Source organism: Xenopus laevis, chromosome 8L, assembly GCF_017654675.1.
Source record: "Xenopus laevis strain J_2021 chromosome 8L, Xenopus_laevis_v10.1, whole genome shotgun sequence".
Taxonomy (NCBI): domain Eukaryota; kingdom Metazoa; phylum Chordata; class Amphibia; order Anura; family Pipidae; genus Xenopus; species Xenopus laevis.
Window position 1 is genome coordinate 124504545 of NC_054385.1, and position 23733 is coordinate 124528277.

The 23733-nt window shown below is 42.7% G+C and overlaps 1 protein-coding gene across 3 annotated transcripts; it reads right to left on the minus strand.

Annotated features, from left to right (window-relative positions):
* Positions 1 to 2248: 2248 nt before the first annotated feature.
* aph1a.L (aph-1 homolog A, gamma secretase subunit L homeolog) lies at positions 2249 to 13473 on the minus strand. Of its 3 annotated transcripts, XR_005963579.1 has the most exons (8): positions 13288 to 13473; positions 9202 to 9372; positions 8647 to 8720; positions 8042 to 8164; positions 7659 to 7786; positions 6158 to 6281; positions 3495 to 5804; positions 2249 to 3419 (listed from the first exon to the last, which is right to left on the minus strand). XR_005963579.1 is itself a non-coding variant. In XM_018231451.2 (7 exons), the coding sequence occupies exons 1-7, from the start codon at positions 13398 to 13400 to the stop codon at positions 5740 to 5742; spliced, it is 798 nt and encodes a 265-aa protein (XP_018086940.1). In that variant the 5' UTR covers positions 13401 to 13473; the 3' UTR covers positions 2249 to 5739. The 3 variants fall into 3 exon arrangements, 2 of the variants coding, with proteins under 2 accessions (XP_018086940.1, XP_018086941.1); XM_018231451.2 differs by having other exon boundaries at positions 2249 to 5804; XM_018231452.2 differs by having other exon boundaries at positions 2249 to 5757; positions 13288 to 13470.
* Positions 13474 to 23733: the final 10260 nt, after the last annotated feature.

Below are 23733 nucleotides of genomic sequence, written 5' to 3' on the forward strand. Positions count from 1 at the left end.
CCTTTATACATTACATTTTTGCCTAACTAACTATATTAGAAACATTTTTATTTTGCACAGCCTATTTATTTACCTAGTTTTATTTTCATACTGAACTGTTCCTTTAAGACCAAATGCCTTGTGCCGCTAAGTGCCTTTGAGCCATGTAATAAGGCTCTTGTTGCCCCATACACCCAAAATGCTGCCTTTATTAGTGTAAAGTGAAATCTAGATTATTATTATATATTTACTGCTGCAAAGATAGTGCTGTTGCCATAGTAACAACCTGCCTTGCACTCCCTCTACCTCTATAGCCACTAATAATGCTGTGATGTAAATACTTCATAATGCTGTGACATGGAACTCAATTCCTGAAGGGGGGGGGGCACAGTACTCCCTGATCCTTTAAAGGGAACCTGTAGCTAAATTAAGTTCATACAAATGTACGGGTGCTGCCATATTGCTCCATGCACTGGAGGAAGTCTGTATAACAACGCTCCATTGTCTTCCAACAGACGTTCCTTTGCTTGTGTTAAACTGTGCCAATCGACTAGTTAATAAATACATTAGTTGATTAATACAATGTTTAATTAGAGATGCCCCACCATCTCCAGACTGTTTAAAGGATAAGTAAACCTTTAAAATAAATGAATGTAAAATTGATGAGAGTGCTATTCTAAGCACTTTTGCAATGTACATTAATTATTTATTTTGTTTTAATTCCAAGATATTAAGGGATACATGTATTGTTAATATAAATGGATTTTGTTACAGCAGCGCCACCTGCTGGTCAGTATCTGACCACCAAGAAGTCAAAGAAGTTGTCAGGAGAAAGAAAGAGGCTGCTCTGATGTTCTTCTGCTTAGGAAATTTTTTGGAATTATCTTGGAATTAATACAAAATAAATAATGAATGTACATTGTAAAAGTGCTTAGAATAGCCCCCTCATCTATTCTGCATTCACTTATTTTAAAGGTTTACTTATCCTTTAATGCAGATGATCATTTAGCTATAATTTCCCTTTCATTAAGGGAACAACAGCAGTGAGATATATTCTTGATAACGAAATTTATGATGTAAACAGGGACCCCAAATCCACTGCGGGTGACCCGCAACTCCCAGCAGCCCCTGGTCCGCTTTATGGTGAGTAAATGCTGGGAGTTGCAGTTTAACCGCCACTGTATTGTCCCAGGCCTGTGTGTATTAGAAAGTATTTTTATATTCTTTGATGCTGTGATTGATACGCACTGCTCCACCCTTGATATTTTGTAGCGCTCTCAATAAATATTAAATGCACAACTTTATGTCTGTCTCTGCAACCCCTCTGAGCTCTAACCAATGGATGCTCACAATGGGCGGGGCTTCTTCTTTCTTTATCCTGACAACTTCCTTGAATACTTGGTGGTCAGACTGTTGGGAAACGGACCAGCAGGTGGCGCTGTTGTAACAAAACTCATGTTAACAGTAGATGTATCCTTTAATATCTTGGAATTAAAACAAAATAAATAATGAATGTACATTGCAAAAGTTCTTAGAATAGCCCCCTCATCAATATTACATTCATTTATTTTAAAGATTTACTTATCCTTTAAGGGTGAACCACCCCTTTAATAGACTAAGGGCATGCCTATGGTTCTGTACTGGCCCAGTGGAAAACTTTAGTCCGGCTGCTGATCAAATATCAGTTAGATCAAACCATGACAAGACTCCTAGAAATCCCTTCACAGATCATTAAGGGTTCACCATTGTTGGGGTCTGTGTTTCATTGCTGTGGAAGTTCTTGTGATGGAAGGACAGACTTGTATATTTATGGGGGATAGTCTGGTATCATAACGATCATGACCCCTAAAAAGGATGAGAAACAGATTCTTGTCCAGAATCAATGGTACTGGTAGATACAATGGATAGTTTCAAGTAGGGATGCAGCGAATCCACTATTTGGGATTCGGCCGAATCCCTGAATCCTTGGTGAAAGATTCAGCCGAATACCGAATGCCAATTTGCATATGCAAATTAGGGTCAGGAAAGGAAAAAGTGGAAAAAATCTTCTTTTGTGACGAAACTTCATGTGATTTCCCTACCCACTACTTATTTACATATGCAAATTAGGATTCGGTTTGGCCAGGCACAAGGATTCGCCCGAATCTGAATTCTGCTGAAAAAGGCGGAATCCTGTGTTCGGTGCACTCCTAGTTTCAATCAAGGGCTGGATGGCTTTCTGAAGTGGATTTCCATCCTATGGATCGATGACGCACAAAAGAAACATAAATATGGCAACACACTTGTTTTTTATTTGAGAAAATGTATTGTAGGGCTGTAGTAACAGTGGCAGCACTTTACATTCTGAAATCAGATATTACCTGCTGATGAAAGGGAAGAACTGGCAGCTGTTTAACCCTGGGGTCTCCCCTGATTTCAGTGCATAGAAAAGAAAACTGGGGGAAACTGCCAGAAAGAACACAGGTGTATTGATGCCTATTACAGCAGATATGCCCTGGCAGGTGAGTGGTTAATTTCTAATTCTTTTTAGAATCAAAGACTAAATAGGCCTAAGAATATTGGGACTGAACAGTAACTTTACAATTAGGTTGCCCTTTATCAGCAAGGTGCCCAAAAACTGGGGCAGAGAGACTGTTTGACTGTTGCAACTCCCAGAAACCAAGCTACAATCTAAGAGACAGGGAAGCTACAAGGTTGCACATTGTTCTGTGTATATTTTGCATCTCAACTAATACAGAGAGGCTCTGTACGTTTGTTTAAAGGGTAAGAAAATCTAAAATCACAAGGGTGCCAAACTGCAGAGGTGAGCACATTGCCTAACATATTGGCACCTACCTGTGATTAAGTGCCCACTGACCAGCCAGTCCTCCATGCCATCTGCTCTGTAGGATGTCAGGGGTCTAACTTCTTTATGCGTCAGAGGCCGGGACTTATGCGTCAGGGGTCGGGACTTCCTTATGCGTCAGGGGCCGGGACTTCCTTATGCGTCAGGGGCCGGGACTTCCTTATGCGTCAGAGGCCAGGACTTATGTGTCAGGGGTCTGAACTTCCTTATGCGTCAGAGGCCAGGACTTCTTTATGCGTCAGGACTTATGTGTCAGGGGCCTGAACTTCCTTATGCGTCAGAGGCCGGGACTTCCTTATGCGTCAGGGACAGGGACTTCCTTATGCGTCAGGGACAGGGACTTCCTTATACGTTAGGGGCAGGTACTTCCTTATGCGTCAGGGACTTCCTTATGCGTCAGGGGTCTGGACTTCCTTATGCGTCAGGGGCCGGGATTTTACGTGTCAGGGGTCTGAACTTCCTTATGTGTCAGGGGCCGGGAATATGTGTCAGGGGTCTGAACTTCCTTATGCGCCAGGGGCCGGGACTTCCTTATGCGCCAGGACTTCCTTATGCGCCAGGGGCCGGGATTTTATATGTCAGGGGCCGGGACTTCCTTATGCGTCAGGGGCCGGGACTTCCTTATGCGTCAGGGGCCGGGACTACCTTATGCGTCAGGGGCCGGGACTACCTTATGCGTCAGGGGCCGGGACTTCCTTATGCGTCAGGGGCCGGGACTTCCTTATGCGTCAGGGGCCGGGACTTTATGTGTCAGGGGTCTGAACTTCCTTATGTGTCGAGGGCTGGGACTTTCTAATATTTTGCACACTCTGATCTCTTTACAAAACAGAAAGAGGCACCTGTCAGTCAGGGCTGAGCACAGCTCACAATTTATAATTGAGACTACAGAACAGAAAGCACAATCCGTATGGAGGAGTTTTCAGAGGAAAATTCAAAGCTGCCAATAGCTTAGCACATCTGTAGCAACTAAAATCAATATCTGAGTAACTCGAATGGAGTATGTGACGTATCCCCACTGGTTCTCCTGTTTCCCTGGGGTACGTGTATAAAGCCCAATGCAGGAGATGAGGAGCTGCCATAGGTATTTGTACACAGGCAGACTGGCCAACCACAAAACCTGCTTGTAGATTAAAAAAAGATATTTAGTATTTTTTTCATTAAAGGTTAGTTTTCAGTTTATTAGCCAACAATTGATTCCGTTCATCTGTTCAAATGTGAATCAGACGAAAACGCTTTCATTTGGAACAAATAGAAGGACGTGGCCTGTGAGTAAGGACTTCCCACGTATTGCATGAAGGGTTAACCAACTGCAGTCATAACGAATAGAAATCATGTTAAAGCCACACATTTCATTTGAGAGGGGCTGGAGGATATTGGTATGCAGATTACCGATTAGTCCGACCAATCAAAACACATTTCATTGACGAGTCCCTCCTTCCACAATGGCTGCAGGGAGCCCAGTGTAGACATTTGCTGTAAGGGATCAGGTCGAAGGGTAGGATTAAAAAAAGAAAAAGCAGAGCAGCTGTGTCCTCTCTACCTGAGGAACAGTCTCATCTTGGACTGTTCTGGATGTAAAAGCTGAAAGGAAGGCAACACAATCCATTCCATATCCAGAGGTAAAGTCCAATAGCAAGTGCCACTCAGCTGTATCAGCGGTACTCAATCAGCAAAGCAACTCTCAGACTGATGTCAAACAGAGATGAAACTTTCAGGTGATGTTGAACAGACAGGAAACTTTCATCGGATGCGAAACAGATAGGAAACGCTCAGTTAATGCCGTACAGACAGGAAACTCTCAGCTGTACGTCGAACAGACAGGAAACTCTCAGCTGTACGTCGAACAGACAGGAAACTCTCAGCTGAACGTCGAAAAGACAGGAAACTCTCAGATGAACGTCGAACAGACAGGAAACTCTCAGATGAACAGACGGGAAACTCTCAGCGGACGTCGAACAGACAGGAAACTCTCAGCGGACGTCGAACAGACAGGAAACTCTCAGCAGACGTCAAACAGACAGGAAACTCTCAGCAGACGTCAGACAGGAAACTCTCAGCTGTACTTGAACAGAAAGGAAATGCTCAGTTGATGCTGAACAGACAGGAAACTCTCAGTTGACGTCGGACAGGAAACTCTCAGCTGACGTCGAACAGACAGGAAACTCTCAGCTGACGTCGAACAGACAGGAAACTCTCAGTTGACGTCGAACAGACAGGAAACTCTCAGTTGACGTCGAACAGACAGGAAACTCTCAGTAGACGTCGAACAGACAGGAAACTCTCAGTTGACGTCGAACAGACAGGAAACTCTCAGTTGACGTCGGACAGGAAACTCTCAGTTGACGTCGAACAGACAGGAAACGCTCAGTTGACGTCGAACAGACAGGAAACTCTCAGTTGACGTCGGACAGGAAACTCTCAGTTGACGTCGAACAGACAGGAAACTCTCAGCCGACGTCAAACAGACAGGAAACTCTCAGCCGAATGGAAGAGAAAACTCTCAGCCAGTGCAGAACAGGAAAGCAACTCTCAGTCGGATGTCGAACAGACAAATTCCCAACTGGCCGAGAATAAAATCTGGAATGAACCAGTAGAAATAAATTAGGGGTCCAATGTACAGTGTTTTGTGTTATTGAAGGTTCTGCTCAAGAACGGCACATGTGTGTGTTCCAGAGTTCTGCTATTGTACTTGGTTGAGTGTGCGAGCAATGCCAGATTGCTCTGCGCAGCCTGAGTAGGCCCCAGCGCCGGCACGTTAAGACGAAAGGAGGCAAATAAACGAGAAGGAATAATGTCCTTTATTTCGTCCGGAGAGGCAGAGGAATGTGAGCCGGCTTCTGGGAGAGAGGAGCACTTGGACTGTGTCTCTGTTATACAATGTCTGTTCGTGGCTGCACGGCAGCTGAGCTGGGGCATCAGTCTTCAGCGGGCACCTGAAGAGCAGAATATACCATAACCTGGTTACTTTCTTGCCGTCTGCCTGCAGAAACAAAACAGTTTCCCATTTAAACTAATACCCAGGGGGCAGCAGGAGGGGCAGACTGGTCCAATAAGAATCGCAGGAGGGGTAAAAACAAACCCCTTTGCTGCCAGCGGCTACATATATAAAAAATCGGAGCAGAACTTTGCTGCCAAAACTTAACAACCCCCCCCCCCCCTCTATCTCTGCAAAAGAACTTCTGTTGTCAAGAAAATCCACTAACATTATGAATGCACAATGCTGGTCTGGAACGACAGTCTAGAACGTTGGTCTATAGTGTTGGACTAGAACATTTGTTTAGAACGCTGGGCTAGAACGCTCTAGGATGCAGGACAATACTCAGTCATACTTACAAGCAAGGCATTTTCGGATGTTGCGATAGTTGCCCCCTGCAGCCACAAAAGCCCACAATGCCATACCGAGGGTGATTATGTAAATTGGAATCAGACTGGCTTCATACATTGGGTTTAGAAAAGTCTGCAGGCGAGAGGAAAAAAAAAAGCAGAATAAAGGGGAATGCTTCCCACCTTGTATGATCAAATGTGAACACTAAGGGACTTTTTGGGACCCACTTTAAAGCAAGAATGTTGTTCTCAGACTGGCTGAGGTGCTGCTGCTTCTAACACATAAGAAAGAGGAATTTAAAGGTTTAAACCATTAATCATTAAATTTTTTCATACAATTGTAAGTTATGCAAGGGACTGCCTATGTTTTTACTACCATATTTTTATGGAATTTATCTGTATAGACTATGAGTAAACTTAGGGGGCTGTTCCTGCTGAATTGTGCTTAGTACAGGGGAATACCTATGCTGCCATAGTTTTATGGGATCTCTCTGTACAGACTATGAGCAAACTTAGGAGACTGTTCCTGCTGAATTGTGCTTAGTACAGGGGAATACCTATTCTGCCATAGTTTTATGGGATCTCTCTGTACAGACTATGAGCAAACTTAGGGGGCTGTTCCTGCTGAATTGTGCTTAGTACAGGGAATACCTATGCTGCCATAGTTTTATGGGATCTCTCTGTACAGACTATGAGCAAATTTAGGGGCTGTTCCTGCTGAATTGTGCTTAGTATAGGGGAATACCTATGCTGTCATAGTTTTATGGGATCTCTCTGTACAAACTATGAGCAAACTCAGGGGACTGTTCCTGCAGAACTGTGCTTAGTATAGGGGAATACTTATGCTGGTATTGTTTTACTATATTTCTATATACAGGCTAATAACCTTTGGGGAACTCCCTCCAGAACTATGCTTAGCACAGTGAAATGGTTTTATGGCAGCTCTCTGCTCATGTATTAGCAAAAGAGGCAAAGGTTTTCTTAAAGGAAAACTTTACCCTCAAAACGAACACTTATAGTTTATATCATATTAAGTGGCATATTAAAGAATCTTACCAAACTGGAATATATATTTAAGTAAATATTGCCCTTTTACATCTCTTGCCTTGAACCCCCATTTTGTGATGGTCTGTGTGCTGCCTCAGAGATCACCTGACCAGAAATACTGCAGCTCTAACTGTAACAGGAAGAAGTGTGGAAGCAAAAGACACAACTCTGTCTGTTAATTGGCTCATATGACCTAACATGTATGGTTTGTTTGTGTGCACAGTGAATCGTACGATCCCAGGGGACGGCCCTTATTTTTTAAAATGGCAGTTTTCTATTTATGATTACCCAATGGCACATACTACTAGAAAAGTATATTATTATGAAAATGGTTTATTTACACGAAGCAGTATTTTACATACGAGTTGTTTCATGCAATATATTTTTATAGAGACCTACATTGTTTGGGAGGGGGTATAGTTTTCCTTTAATAAGTTGAAGTTTATAATAGAGGGTTACTAACCAGACCGGAAGTGACCAGGTGACTGAGGACCACTCCTACGATGTGCAGAGGCTTCCGCTTCTCACAGGCTGCGAAGAACACAATGCCCCAGAAGGTGTGCAGGAACACGATGGCCATGGTAAGGAATGCTGGAAGGGAGCCAAATGTTACTTACAAATTCCTGCTTGGCCTGATACACTTAGTAGTAGTGGCTGTTGCAACATATATTTCTGGTCTGAGTGTACAGGACTGCTGCACACACACACACACATACACAGCAGCCTTATCCAAATAAAAGAAGCCCCATCCCCTGCTCCTCTTTCCCAATCTTCCCTCTAGTGCATTGTTTGTTGTTCTTCCAGCATAGTGCACCCAGCAGGCTCAGAATAGTCAAAGTAACTCACCTGAAGTAAGAAAGTAATACTGCGAGTCGCCATGTACTCCCACAATGCCGGGCCCAATAGCATCCGCCAGTATATTAATGACAGAGAACACCCCGCTGATTATCCCGAAGGAGAAGCCAGAAACTGCGGCAAAGACACAAGAGGCCATTTTTAAGTTATTAATACATATAATTGCTATTGTTCCCTCCCCCCCCCTCTTGGTCAGAGGGGCCATGGATAAGGCAGTTGTGGTTCCGGAAGAAACAGGAAGTGCTGTTGCTCGAACCCGGAAGTGACATCATCTGAAGTGGGCAGAGCAGAAACTGTTTCCAAAAATGTGTAAAGCAATAAAACTTGCTACAGGTATGCAACCTGCATCCATAACCGCACCTGAAACTCCAACCAGAAAAGTGTAACCTGCAGGTACATGTCCCACTGCAGGACTCTATTGTGTGCATTGCCATATTGCTGACAGTTAAAGTGGAAGTGTTATTGCATTTATGCTCATATTTACATGTTGCACTGGGAGTGGACATACTGCTAGCTTCAGCATCATGACATCATCCTATGACATCACTTCCTGACAAGCTGCAGCATAATTGTGCAGACGTGGAAGGCATGCTCACCATAGGCCATCTGCTGGATGGATATTGGAGATCTTCCGTCCTCACTGATCGTAGCAAGACCCTCATCTGCTTTCCTGTGTAGGAGGTTAAAACACGAGTATTAGTGGTATTTCCCAGGGACTTGTAGTACATTGCACTCACCACTGGACCAGAACAGGAGTGATCCATTTTATTTCTTTGTTATTAAGCAAAGTAAAGGAGGATGAATCAAATTTGCACCTTTGCACATAGCTGGCATCTCAATACATTCAATTAATTAGGTGAATTACAATTAAGCATTTAGGGATTACATAAGCAGAAGCCTTCCAACCAATCAGAATGCATTCAGGTACGACATTAGCAGGGGGCTCCCAACCAGAATGCATTTAGAGATGACATAAGCAAGTACTTCCCAACCAATCAGAATGCATTTAAAGATGACATAAGCAAGTACCTCCCAACCAATCAATATGCATCTAGGGATTGCATTAGCAGAAGCCTCCCTACCAATCAGAATGCATTCAGGTATGACGTTAGCAGGTACCCCCCAACCAATCAGAATGCTCAGTTTCTTACTTGAGTAACCGATAGTAGGCATATCTGAAAGTCTCCTGTAGCAGAACAGAAATGGCCGCGCCAAATATCAAGAGCCCGTACTGCAGGTTGGCGTCATTCTTGTTGCTGATCTGGACGGAGATGAACCAAATCAAGGAGGACAGTAAAACAGACACCAGCCAGAAGAAAGAGCTGTATGAGAAAAAACAATGGTTGACAGAGAGGAAACAGGATTAGCATGAACTTGAGTTAAAGGAAAACTATACCCCCAAAATGAATACTTAAGAAACAGATAGTTTATATCAAATTGAATGACATATTAAAGAATCTTACCAAACTGGAATATATATTTACATAAATATTGCCCTTTTACATCTCTTGCCTTGAACCACCATTTCGTGACTCTATCTGTGCTGCCTCAGAGATCACCTGACCAGAAATACTACAACACTAACTGTAACAGGAAGAAGTGAGGAAGCAAAAGGCAGAACTCTGTCTGTTAATTGGCTCATGTGACCTTACATGTGGTTTGTATGTGTGCACAGTGAATCTTACGATCTCAGGGGGCGGCCCTTATTTTTTAAAATGGCAATTTTCTATTTATGATTACCCAATGGCACATACTACTAAAAAAGTATATTATTATGATAATGGTTCATTTACATGAAGCAGGGTTTTACGCATGAGCTGTTTTACATAGTATCTTTTAATAGAGACCTACATTGTTTGGGGGGTATAGTTTTCCTTTAAAGGGGAACTCCACAAAAACATAACTTTAAGCTTTTAAAAAGTAAACAATTTCAAGCAACTTTGCAATATACATCAATTAAAAAATATGCAGACTTTTCATGATTTTTAATGGTTTGGAACAATTCCCTAAGCCTAGCCCCCTGCTCTCCCGCTGATCTGTCTGACTACTGTTACTTTGTATCAGCAGCCATCTGTCCTCAGCCTGCATCCTCCAAACCCCACAATTCCCTGCACACGTGAAAGGAAGATCCCAGTGCAATGCATTGTGGGTTATGTAGTTCCTGCATGCCGTCAGTAAGCTGTGGAGAAGTTGTTACAATTTGTAACATCAGTGTTTAGTCCCTCCTTCCCTGCCAGGATTTCAAATGATGCAGAAAGAGGAGAACTGTTAAACAGCTGGATTTCAGCATAGAAAATGGCATTTATTCATACTTTTTGAAGAAACCGGTAACTGTGATGGGTATATTAGGGGTTTCTGTGTTATGTGGCCTCTTTATCAAATTTTGGTTTGGAAGCCTGAGTTCCCCTTTATGATCCATCATGCGGCGCTCGATTTCTCCACCCTGTCTTCCTTATAGAAGATAGCCAGGGAGGAGAAATCGAGCGCCACACGATGGATCGTCGCCATGTCGCCTTTTCTGAAGAGAAACGCAAGTGGAGTTTCATAAGTTATTTATTAATAAAGGCTGTGCGATTTTTAAAGTTTAATTAGTCTCTTTTTTTTCGTGGTATACTAATACATTTTTTTAAAAAAAAGTGCCAGGTGGGACCACCAAATAACACTATAGTTAACCCAGAGACAGTCCTAATTCATGTACCTATCTAGTCTGCCCAGGGAACTGAATGCACTAAGCTGAGGTGGTGATCTTCTTCACTAAACCCCTGCCCCCAGTCTGAGATTTTTATGTAAGACCAACACCACAAGGCCAGGGATTTAACTAACCACAGCTTCACAGTTAAAGGGATACTGTCATGGGAAAACATGTTTTTTTCAAAATGAATCAGTTAATAGTGCTGCTCCAGCAGAATTCTGCACTGAAACAGATTTTTTTTATATTCAATTTGAAATCTGACATGGGGCTAGACATATTGTCAGTTTCCCAGCTGCCCCCAGTCATGTGACTTGTGCTCTGATAAACTTCAGTCACTCTTTACTGCTGTACTGCAAGTTGGAGTGATATCACTCCCCCCCTTTCCCCCCAGCAGCCAAACAAAAGAACAATGGGAAGGTAACCAGATAACAGCTCCCTAACACAAGATAACAGCTGCCTGGTAGATCTAAGAACAACACTCAAGCCAAGCCCCACTGAGACTGATTCAGTTACATTAAAGGACCAGTAAAAAAAAAAAAAAAAAATCGCAAAGCCTTTATTAAGAAATTACTTACCGATTCTCTGCATGCACTCCTCTTCAGAAACGGCGACAGGGCGATGATCCATTGTGCGGCGCTCGATTTCTCCTCCCTGCCTTCTATAGGAGATAGCCAGGGAGGAGAAATAGAGATTTAAAAGCTTTGCGATTTAAAAGTTAAAACTGTTTTGGGTTTTTTATTTTCGTTAAAAAGAAACTAATTTTTTTAAAAAAATGTTTATGTCACTGGTCCTTTAAGGGAACAGCAACACTAAAAAATTAAAGTATTTTAAAGTAATGAAAATATCATGTAGTGTTGCCCTGAACTGGTAAAACTGATGTGTTTGCTTCAGAAACACTACTATAACTTATATAAACAAGCTGCTGTGGAGCAATGGCTGAAATTGAAAAAGGCTATATGGAGCAGGTTAACTAATGGATAACAGATAACACCATTAGACAGACAGAGCTTATCTGCTGTGTAACCTGAGCCTTTTCTCCTTTGAATGGCTGTCCCCATTGCTACAAAGCAGCTTGTTTATATAAACTTTAGTAGTACTTATCTGTTATCTACTGTGTATCCTGTGCTTGAATGACTGCCCCCATGGCTACACAGCAGCTTATTTATATAAACTATAGTAGTACTTATCTGTTATCTACTGTGTATCCTGTGCTTGAATGGCTGCCCCCATGGTTACACAGCAGCTTGTTTATATAAACTATAGTAGTACTTATCTGTTATCTACTGTGTATCCTGTGCTTGAATGGCTGCCCCCATGGCTACACAGCAGCTTGTTTATATAAACTATTGTAGTACTTAACTGTTATCTACTGTGTATCCTGTGCTTGAATGCCTGCCCCCATGGCTACACAGCAGCTTGTTTATATAAACTATAGTAGTACTTATCTGTTATCTACTGTGTATCCTGTGCTTGAATGGCTGCCCCCATGGCTACACAGCAGCTTGTTTATATAAACTATTGTAGTACTTATCTGTTATCTACTGTGTATCCTGTGCTTGAATGGCTGCCCCCATGGCTACACAGCAGCTTGTTTATATAAACTATAGTAGTACTTATCTGTTATCTACTGTGTATCCTGTGCTTGAATGGCTGCCCCCATGGTTACACAGCAGCTTGTTTATATAAACTATAGTAGTACTTATCCGTTATCTACTGTGTATCCTGTGCTTGAATGGCTGCCCCCATGGCTACACAGCAGCTTGTTTATATAAACTATAGTAGTACTTATCTGTTATCTACTGTGTATCCTGTGCTTGAATGGCTGCCCCCATGGCAACACAGCAGTTTGTTTATATAAACTATAGTAGTACTTATCTGTTATCGACTGTGTATCCTGTGCTTGAATGGCTGCCCCCATGGCTACACAGCAGCTTGTTTATATAAACTATAGTAGTGTTTCTTAAGCAAACACACCAGTTTTACCAGTGCAGGGCGACACTGCATTATATTTTCATTACTTTAAAACACTTATTTTTTGACGATACTGTTCCTTTAAGTACGAGAAATAGCCTGCCAGAAAGCAGTTCCATCCTAAAGTGCAGGCACAAGTCACATGACTGGGGGCAGCAGGGAAACTGACAATATGTCCAGCCCCATGTCAGATTAAAAAATTGAATATAAAAATACTTGTTTGCTCTTTTGAGAAATGGATTTCAGTGCAGAACTCTACATGTATTCCCATGACAGTAAGGGTGAGGTTCCCCTTTAAATGTGCTGATCCCTATGTCACAGCTTGAAAGCTAATAAAGTTGAGAATAATAATGGTAGAAAATAATAATTAACATAAAGAAGGCACCAGGGTCCTGTATATCTGTAACTCAACTGAACTACATCTCTCTCCACTCCCTGACAGGGAAAGCGAATGAGAAGCTGCTGTGAGATCCCTGTTTGTACACATCAGGGTGTAGCTCTAAAGAAACCTCTAGGTGGGGACAAATACAACAAAAACCAAGTTAGAGGAATACACAGCACTCCGTTCTCTCACCCGGCCACTAGAATGATGACTTTCAGCGGGTCCACGGCGATAGTGAGGATAAACAGGGACAAAGCCGGCCCGAAGGCCACAAAAGTGCAGCCGAAAAATACGGCCAGCGCCATCTTTCTGCGAAGAGCCCCACTTCCGCCTCCTGTGTAGCGCGGCGCAGCCTACGCACATAATCACGCGCCGGGCTGAGCGACTGGCATTCTGGGAGTTGTAGTTTTTATTTATAAAGTATCCGTGTAGCTTAGCTAAAGAGGGAGAAACGGCGGGATACTCTCTTGGTAGGTGCATAAGTTAATGCTGTGTTATATCATCCTCTCATATTTAATTCCTGTGTATCATTCGTTATTCTCTGTCCCATTATTCCCCTGCCAATCCCATCAGCCCTTGCAGCTCCTAGATAAGGTAATGCTGTGGTATTGTCATACCTCCCAACATTTTGGAAATCAAAAGAGGGACAAAAAGTTGTACCGAGCTGTGCGCGATAATTTTTTGACCACGCCCATTTTTGTGGCCACACCCCCTAATTACCATGTTCATTTTACAAATTGTAAATAAGTAACACACACATACATACAAACACACATACAGACAGATACACACACACACAGTGAAACACATACATACAGTGAGACACACAGTGAGACACATTCAGACAGATACACACACACACACACACATCATACACACACATCATACGTACACACATCATACGTACACACATCATACGTACACACATCCACACATCATACACTCTGCATTGTAGGGTTGATATTATATCTGACACTGACTCCAATAAATACATATATTTTAGCTCTATAATGCTCCCTAAGCAAAATAACCCACATAACCTTGCATTTTACAGAACAGTTACCGAAACGTCCCAGCCAGCGTATTCTCCCTTACTATTCATCATTGCAAGCTTAGCAGTACGCATCACCAGCATGTGGGCGGTGCCGCCTGTACCGGAAATGAGGTCATTCCCCAGAACCGGAACACCTTCCTTGTTTGCTTCAGTGCGCAGCTGAGATCCTAGCGTGTGCGCCGCCATGTTGCCGCATAACAAAGGCCATCGTGGCATCGCCGCCTCCCCTCCGCCGCTGCCGGCGGGACAAATGAGTCCATTATCCGGGACAGCGGGACAGACACCCAAAAACGGGACTGTCCCACGGAAAACGGGACGGTTGGGGGGTATGGTATTGTAACCACTAGGGTTGCCAGGTTGGAGGGTTTCCAGACAAATTGTCAGCTAATTTAAAGCCCAGGCTGGTTTGAAAGTAGAAACTAGACAAGATACAGATTTGGGCTACTATTTGGGCCTGTGGCTGCTTTGTACTTTGTACTTTTTCTGCAGGGTTGCCACCTTTTGTGGAAAAAAATACCGGCCTTCCTATATATTTGTATTTTTTTCCCTATTAATAACATTGGGATCAGCCATCATTTTTACTGGCCAGGTGGTAGGGTTGCCACCGGCCCGTATTTTACCGGCCTAGCCGGTAAACCACCTGCTGGGGCCGGTATTCAGGACCACCATCAGAAATCGCAGGGCCCCGTACAACAAAATTTGGCTGCACCCACCACAAGCCCCACCTACAGGTCCGCCCTCCCCACCTGGAGATACTGGTGGTCAGGGCCCCCCATAAAAAAACATTTGTGGCCAGGGCCCCCCCATTAAAAAATATTGGTGGCTAGGACCCCACATGAGAAAAAAAAATTGGTGGCCAGGCCCCCCCCACATTATAAGAAAATTGGTGGCCAGGGCCCCTTAAACGTCCATGCCTTCCCAAAGTCAGCAGCTCTCAGAAAGATGGGGGGCCCGGCTAATCAAGTAAGTGTGGCCGGGCCCCCCTTACCCTCGGGGCCCCCTACAACTCTCCCCCCAGTCCCCCCTGATGGCTGCCCTGCTGGTATTACAAATTTACTGGCAATGTAGCTGCCGGTAATTTGTAATACCCTTTACAAAAGCCCTTGCCCTCCTGTAAAAACGTACATTTCCTTTGGCTTCTGCGATGTGGTCCTGCCCCTTTTGCATTGCTAGCCTGTGGCTCCGCCCCTTTTTGCGGCGCTGAACGCCGGCTCCCCCCGTTTGCGTTATGGCCCGCCCCTTTATTATCCGGCCCCACCACTGCCCGGTATTTATTTATTTTTTAAAAGGTGGCAACCCTATTTTCTTGCCAAGCCTGTGTCTCCCAATGCATGTTGGGTAATGTAGTTTTTGTTTAACAATTTGCCGAATGCCAAGTTTAATGTAAGACTACAATACCCAGCAGGCAAGTCTAGGTTTGCCACCTTTTCTGGAAAAAAATACCGGCCTTCCTACATATTTATCTTTTTCCCTATTAATAACATTGGGATCAACCATCATTTTTACCAAGCAGGCGGCAACTCTAAATGGGAGTTACCCGAATTTGGGCTCTGTACCCCAGTCTTCCGTCCCTCCTAAGCATTCTTGCATTTTCCGGTGACTTTCCTCAATTTCAGACAATTTTGGGGCAAAAATCTGCTGGCCACCAAAATGTCTAGAGGTTGAGCTGTTTTACCAATATTTATTAAAATAGTTTATTTATTAGGGCCTTATAGGAACCCCTATATCTCTTGGGCCCCCCTCCGTAGTTACGTCCCTGGTGACGGGCGAATCTGTCCCATTTATGGAAAAATCTGCAAATCAGTGAAAATTCGAAAAAGGCATGTTTTAACATATATTCATGTATTTATTTTTCATTGAATATATTGCGCTATTTTGGGCTACTTTTGAAGTGCCTCTTGGCTAGTTTTGGGCTGGTTTTGAGCTGACTTAGCCTGGTTTTGAAAATTAGAACTGGCATTGTAACCTTAGACAAAAAAAGGGATTGGAGATCCACACTGTCAGTCTGTATTGTGCTACATGGATATAAAGGGAGTGTAATTTGCTGCAGGGGTGCTGGGGTGTTTAGTTTGGTCCAGGAACTCAGTGATGCCTTTTGCATGGCACATTCCTGGAAGTGAGTCAGCCCAATTTTTGCTACTTTGTAATGCTTTGCTAATGTTGGCTGCTAATACCAGGTGTCCAGGTCAGTAGTCCTCTCCTGATAGCAGCAGCTGTAGGGTTAACTGACTATATAAACAATTTTATATAGAGTGGGGGGTATTTTGACTGAATTTGAGTCAATACAATACAGAAATGCATGTAATTACTAATAAATCATATAGGGCAGCCTGACCATCTTCTCCTGTACAGTAACTGGGGCTCATTTATCAACACTGGGCAAATTTGCCCAAGGGCAGTTACCTATAGCAACCAATCAGGGATTATCTTTTTAAAGTCAGCTGCAAGTAGAACAATGAATGCAGCAATCCGATTGGTTGCCATGGGTTACTGTCCATGGGCAAATTTGATCAGTGTTGATAAATGACCCCTACTGTCTTTTCTAGCTCTCATATACTCTCTGCCTCCATCCAACTAAATGGAGATGTCAGACTGGGCCCCCTTAGCTCATAACAAGGTTACAGATATATAGAAACATTGGGGTAACAGTCACCCTGCTATAGTTCCAGGGGTACCCAGGGCACAAATAAGCACTCACCCCAAATCTCCCCCTAACTGGCCTTCAGACTGGGCCCCCTTAGCTCATAACAAGGTTACAGATATATAGAAACATTGGGGTAACAGTCACCCTGCTATAGTTCCAGGGGTACCCAGGGTACAAATAAACCCCTCACCCCAAATCTCCCCCTAACTGGCTTTCAGGCTGGGCCCCCTTAGCTCATAACAAGGTTACAGATATATAGAAACATTGGGGTAACAGTCACCCTGCTATAGTTCCAGGGGTACCCAGGGCACAAATAAGCACTCACCCCAAATCTCACCCTAACCGGCCTTCAGGCTGGGCCCACTTAGCTCATAACAAGGTTACAGATATATAGAAGCATTGGGGTAATGGTCAACCTGCTATAGTTCCAGGGGTACCCAGGGTACAAATAAACACTCACCCCAAATCTCCCCCTAACTGGCTTTCAGGCTGGGCCCCCTTAGCTCATAACAAGTTTACAGATATATAGAAGCATTGGGGTAATGGTCAACCTGCTATAGTTCCAGGGGTACCCAGGGCACAAATAAACACTCACCCCAAATCTCCCCCTAACTGACCTTCAGGCTGGGCCCCCTTAGCTCATAACAAGTTTACAGATATATAGAAGCATTGGGGTAATGGTCAACCTGCTATAGTTCCAGGGGTACCCAGGGTACAAATAAACCCCTCACCCCAAATCTCCCCCTAACTGGCTTTCAGGCTGGGCCCCCTTAGCTCATAAGAAGGTTACAGATATGAAGAAATTGGCATAAGTAGTGCTATATGAATAAAAATATAGATATTGAAGAAGAAATAAGAGAACCAGATCTGCATTTTGTATTGATGATGTTACCACTAGATGGTGCTGTTGATTCGTCAATGTAAGTGACAGAAAATCAGAGATCATATTCCTCTTGTTGAACTGTAATGTCGCCTGCTCTCAGTATACACAAGTGACTATATAACTGCTAGAGTTAAGTTTTTCAATTTAACTTATTGCTGTTGAATTTTACACGGGCAGTCAAATAATATTTTCCGTTGTGTGAACTATAAGGATTTGAGGGCCTTTTCTAGTGAGAAATGAGATAGTTATCTGGATGCTGCCAAACCTCAACAAAACACATTCTTCTATGTGGTCACCAAATTTACAGATGTGCCTTTACATTTAGATGACTATTAATATTGTTTCTTGCTCTTTCCAGCCATGAAATTTTAAAGGTCAACTAAAGCCTGATCTTCACTTGTGCTTAGTCTGTAAGTGATCATGAGTAGGGTTGAGGTACCACTTTCCATGTACAGGTATAGGACCTATTATCCAGTATGCTCTGGACTTGGGTTTTTTCTGGATAATAGATCTTTCCATAATTTGGATCTTCATACCTTAAGTGAGATGAAGCTTATATTAAATTTTCGCAAAAGATGCTCTATGTCTTCTAGAAAATCATATAAACATTAAATAAACCCAATAGGCTGGTTTTGCCCCCAATAAGGATTAATTATATCTTAGTTTGGATCAAGTACAAACTACTGTTTTATTTTTACACAGAAATGAAATTTTTTAGAAACTTAGATTGTTTGGATAAAATAGAGTCTGTGGGAGGCGGCCATTCTTTAATTTGGAGCTTTCTGGATACCGGGTTTCCGGATTATGGATCCTATTCAGTCTCCTCTGCCCTGGTGGCATCATGGTCATGCCTGGATTGCAACAAACCTGTAGCAGGAGCGCAAGGCCAATAACAGAAATCAACCAATAAGATGGCAGTCAGAGGCTTCAACTGTCACAACCAAAATCTGTCACTCATCAGGGAGAATTCACAAAAATGGAGGAAAAAGTGGAGTAAAAGTAGTGTTAAAACTGGTGCAAATCTCCGTATTCACTCAACCGCCTCTTTTAATTTTTTGGTGAAAAAATGACAGCTTGCTGACACTTCTGTGAATATGTTGTTAAAACTACATTTTTAAATGGAATTAAAGCTCAATGTAACTCTTCCCTGAGTCAACTCTGCATTGTTTCCTTCAGTTTCCATTCACCCCACTTTTAGGTGCAGTATGGGGGAGTCATTAGCATATTCATGGGGATTACCGGCCTATTGTTAGGGTACAAACCCTGTTATCTGTATAATTGAACAGGATAACACTAGGTTTATAAACAAGAAAATAAGCAGATTTTTTTTTAACTTTTTATATATAAAAGTAGCAACATAAAATAGTTCTTGGAAATAGTTTTTGCATCATTGTTATTTTTATTATTAGCATTATTGTTTAGCATATGAGGCAATGTTAACATTTTTAATGAATGTGTAGGGATGTGTAAAATAGCCACCCCTAGTATTATTGTCAGGCAGTCCCTCAATGTTATGGACACCTAACTGGGTCCTAAAATACAGTTGGGAGGGGTACTGTTTGCTCTTTCTGCTCTAAGCTAGGCCCCCTGCTACTTCTAACAGTGACCAGCAGATGGCACTGTGCTAGGATATAAAAGGCTCTGAAGCCATGCTTTCAGTGTCCATCTTGTGCTGGCTCTGACCTGAACAGGCAGGTAGAGCTCTGTGGAACCTAGACAGGTCAGGTCTAGTAAGAATAGGCTACTCACCATTATAGGTCACTCTAGGAGTGACAGACAGACAGGTTATTTAGCTGAGCAGCTCAAGGCTCCGACGAGGAGAGTCAGAGGGATTAAGATCCCGGGTACTAATAGCCCAGAAGTAGGGACTAAGTGTATAGGAACAGGGTAGATAGATTCCCCTTAGGTTCCACTTAGGGAAAAGGCTGAAAGCTGGGTGTACCTTTATTGCTGCGGAGCACGTCCTCTTGCCTGTGGGGACTATTACTGACCATATGGTGCTGTGAGTATTGCCTATCCAATGTGATGCTAAATCCTGTCATGCTCTATTGCAGGGATCAGGAACCTTGGCTCTCCAGCTGTTAAGGAACTACAAGTCCCACAATGCAATAATGGAGCCTTTTGAAGGAGTCTAAAGGCAAATGCATTGTGGGACTTGTAGTTCCTTAACAGCTGGAGAGCCAAGGTTCCTGATCCCTGCTCTATTGTATACTCCACTGAGGATTGTGTATGTTCAATAAACCAGTTCATGTTTAAGTTATAAGAACCACTGGCGCCCAATTATTATACCCTGTCTCCAGTTCCAGTTGCACTACACCCTGCCTCCACACCGTTGCGAGGGCTCACTCCCTAAGATTACAGGTCTCAGCCGGAGCACATTTAGTGGGAGTGGAGCTCAATAGTGGTGTAATAACACACAATTTACTATAGCGCTACAAATGCATTTTATAAATCTTTTTTTTAAAGGCAAAGTAAAGTCAGTACACACCCCTTCATGCTCAGAACTATAGAGCTGTCCAACAGTGTCGGCCGCACTTTTAGCTGTGTCTCTTCTGTCCTGCTTGTTGTTCAGCGAGCAACCACATACTTACTGGAAACTAAACTGGGATCTTCCTAGTTGAGTTTTATTTGTAATATTGGTGTGTAGGTGCATCTCAGGTCATTTTGCCTGGTCATGTGCTTTCAGAAAGAGCCAGCACTTTAGGATGGAACTGCTTTCTGGCAGGCTGTTGTTTCTCCTACTTAATGTAACTGACTGTGTCTCAGTGGAACCTGGATTTTACTATTGAGTGTTGTTCTTAGATCTACCAGGCAGCTGTTATCTTGTGTTAGGGAGCTGCTATCTGGTTACCTTCCCATTGTTCTTTTGTTTGGCTGCTGGGGGGAAGGGAGGGGGGTGATATCACTCCAACTTGCAGTAAAGAGTGACTGAAGTTTATCAGAGCACAAGTCACATGACTGGGGGCAGCTGGGAAACTGACAATATGTCTAGCCCCATGTCAGATTTCAAAATTAAATATAAAAAAATCTGTTTGCTCTTTTGAGAAATGGATTTCAGTGCAGAATTCTGCTTAAGCAGCACTATTAGCACTATTAACTGATGTGTTTTGAAAGAAAAAATTTTTCCCATGACAATATCCCTTTAAGTTGGGCCACAGTTAAGTTGTACATGTGTAACTGATGTGGTTGGGGAGAGGGGATGTATGATCTATGTAGTGCCACTAAAACTAAAAAATCGCCAGGTGGTTTTACTGGAGACAACACCTAATGGATGTAACTCATGTGGTGCTGCGTTCATCGACTGAGAGTTTGAAAATTCACTCACAGTGTATGTGATAAATCTTGTGTTCTACCATATTGACCTTTAAAAGGCGTAAACATTATTATGTACAACTGAGAGTCCCCTGATGGCAGACTTTGTATGGCAAACCCAAACCCCAGGGGAGAGACTGGATTCCTGTCTAGGAGTGCTCTTATGCCTATAACATCCAACTTTTGCTTTGGAACCGGCTCTTGGCTACTCGGTTGCCACCAGGACTTACCGCACAAGAATCCAGTACTCTCACAGGGGCAACCAAGGGGGTCAAAACGTATACTATACTGGGAAAGAGCCAGTAAGGAAGATCCAGATATAGATGTAGTCAGACAGGCCGGGTCAGAACCAGATAACAGGAGCAGAACCGAGAACCCCACCCTTCTAGACACGCGGTTTCCTTGACCTCCTCGGTTACGCCACTGACTAATACTGAGCACCTGGGGCTAAATTAGCAACAGCTAAGTTCACCATGCCTACCAGGGAATGCAAGTATACCTGTAACAATGAACCAGGACCTTAGCAGTCTGCTAATATAGCACAGCAGTATAAGAGTCTGCATAGCAAGCCACAGGTTCAACTCCAGGCAGGATGATCCACAGACAGACATAAGAATAGCTTAAGACAAACTCAGGTAAATGTTGTTTAAAATGTCACGTGAAATACAAAATCTGGAAACTGTCTACAAGACACATTCACAGAAGTGGAGATAGAGGTTTGGGAATATGGTGGGAAATTCAGCAAATCTATCCCCACTTTTATTTTGTCTCGGTATTGCCACTTTTTGTGAATTCCTCCCATTATGGTAACCAATGTTACTGTTTTTATTCACAACCAAGGATCCATGTTCTAGGCAAGCTGAACCAATCGGGGGCCTTAAAATCCGTCGATATATTTATAGCCCCTTCTTGGCTACAGTTGTGGCAATGGTGGACTCAACACATTTTATACTTGCTCACTTGTGTGGTTCGCGCAACATCATTAAAAATGACAACAATTCAAGATCACGTAACTCCACCTTGTACTGGATGATTTTATTCCAGGTGTTTTGTTTCTATTGTGTACGAACATTGGGACCTACGTGGCACTCCATGTGGTGATTTAGCCAATCAGGCTATAGTGCACCTCAAATGATCCAGCAAATGGAAAACATAGTTGGCTGCTTTAACCCTCCCCCTTGTTTAGGTATAAGTCAACCTGATGCTGTTGCCTTCTGGAGGCTTATTGGTCAAATCAGTATTTGTCCATTCCCTTGTGCACCAAAATTGTGCTATATCTAACTTTTTAGACCCGAGGCTGGTTGGTTTGACTATTGTGAAAATATTAGGAACTTATACACTGTAAGAAAGAACCGGGTTGGCTTCCATTGAGCATTCTCCTGTGGAGCAGGGCCTAGAAACGGTGTTGTGGCTTGCCCAGTAGTGACATGGCTTCCAATGAGCATGCTTCTGTTTGATAATCAAGGTTGATGATGCTAGGATCATAAGTGTTGTGACCCTACTGTACTGCTTTACATTTGGTCAGCAGATGCACAAGAACAGGATACTTTTTGTTGAGTTAAGTTGGTGAAGTTCAGGAGGGGCAGGGGATCTGTACAGGGGCCCTAGTTGTTAAAACCAATGGGTGGGTTTAGTTCCCCTTTCCATTCCTAACCTGAGACCCACAGAACAAAAATGAGCCAAGGCCAATCACAAATTGCATTAGGATACCACTGTGTTCAGCATGCTAAAAGTTAATATAAGGTCAACATCCACTTCCAAACATGTTATTGTCTCTAGAATATGTTCTGTGTGTGTTTATTGTGATGTGTCTGAACTTGCTCACCTTACTTGTTAAGGACAACCAGCCCGGAGGCATAAACACTCGTTTGATGAATTTACGTTTTTTGGTGGTCTGTATTCACCAGTGGTACAGTCTGAAGATGTTTGTCTTGCGTGGTGATAAAAAGAGCACAGCTGTCTGTGCAAACACAAAATGAAAATGCAAAATGTTTAAGCAAAAGTGTAAATACCAAAACAATTACAGGAATACTGAAAATGACATTGCATAATTCATAAAGCAAATAATTATCATTATTCACGTTCTTTCATTTGTTCCATAACTGGAAGCAAAATTGTGACTTGTCCTGTGACTGGTGGATACATTTTTCTGGGAACATTCTAAAATGAAAAATGATTGTGGTACAAAATATGAAAGAAAATAGAAGACACAAAACTGATTTTTTTTATAAAAGTTAAATATATTGTGTCTGAGCAGTAATTCGATAGCAGTAAATAATAGAAAAGGGAACCTTCAGCTAACTTTAAAGGAATTGTTCAGTGTAAAAATAAAAACTGGGTAAATAAATAGGCTGTGCAAAATAAAAAACATTTCTAATATAGTTAGTTAGCCAAAAATGGAACATGTCAGTCTGAACACTACTTCCTGCTTTTCAGCTCTCTTGGTTTACACTGACTGGCTACCAGGCAGTGACCAATCAGAGACTTGAGGGGGGGGCACATGGGTCATATCTGTTGGTTCTGAATCTGAGCTGAATGCTGAGGATCAATTGCAAACTCACTGAACAGTTATGTCCCATGTGGCCCCCCTTATAGTCACTGACTAACTCAGAGTTAGAGAGCTGAAAAGCAGGAAGTAGTGTTCTGGCTATTATGTTACACATCCACTCACTCCAGCCTTTATATATTACATTTTTGGCTAACTAACTATATTAGAAACATTTTTTATTTTGCACAGCCTATCTA

Excerpts from the sequence above, each read along its gene's own strand:
- aph1a.L (XM_018231451.2), bottom strand. The coding sequence starts at position 13,400 with ATGGCGCTGGCCGTATTTTTCGGCTGCACTTTTGTGGCCTTCGGGCCG. Across the intron at positions 7,787-8,041 it reads GTATTACTTTCTTACTTCAG|CATTCCTTACCATGGCCATC; the intron begins GTGAGTTACTTT and ends GCTCCCTTCCAG. Across the intron at positions 6,282-7,658 it reads ACCTGGTCACTTCCGGTCTG|ACTTTTCTAAACCCAATGTA; the intron begins GTTAGTAACCCT and ends TCTCGCCTGCAG.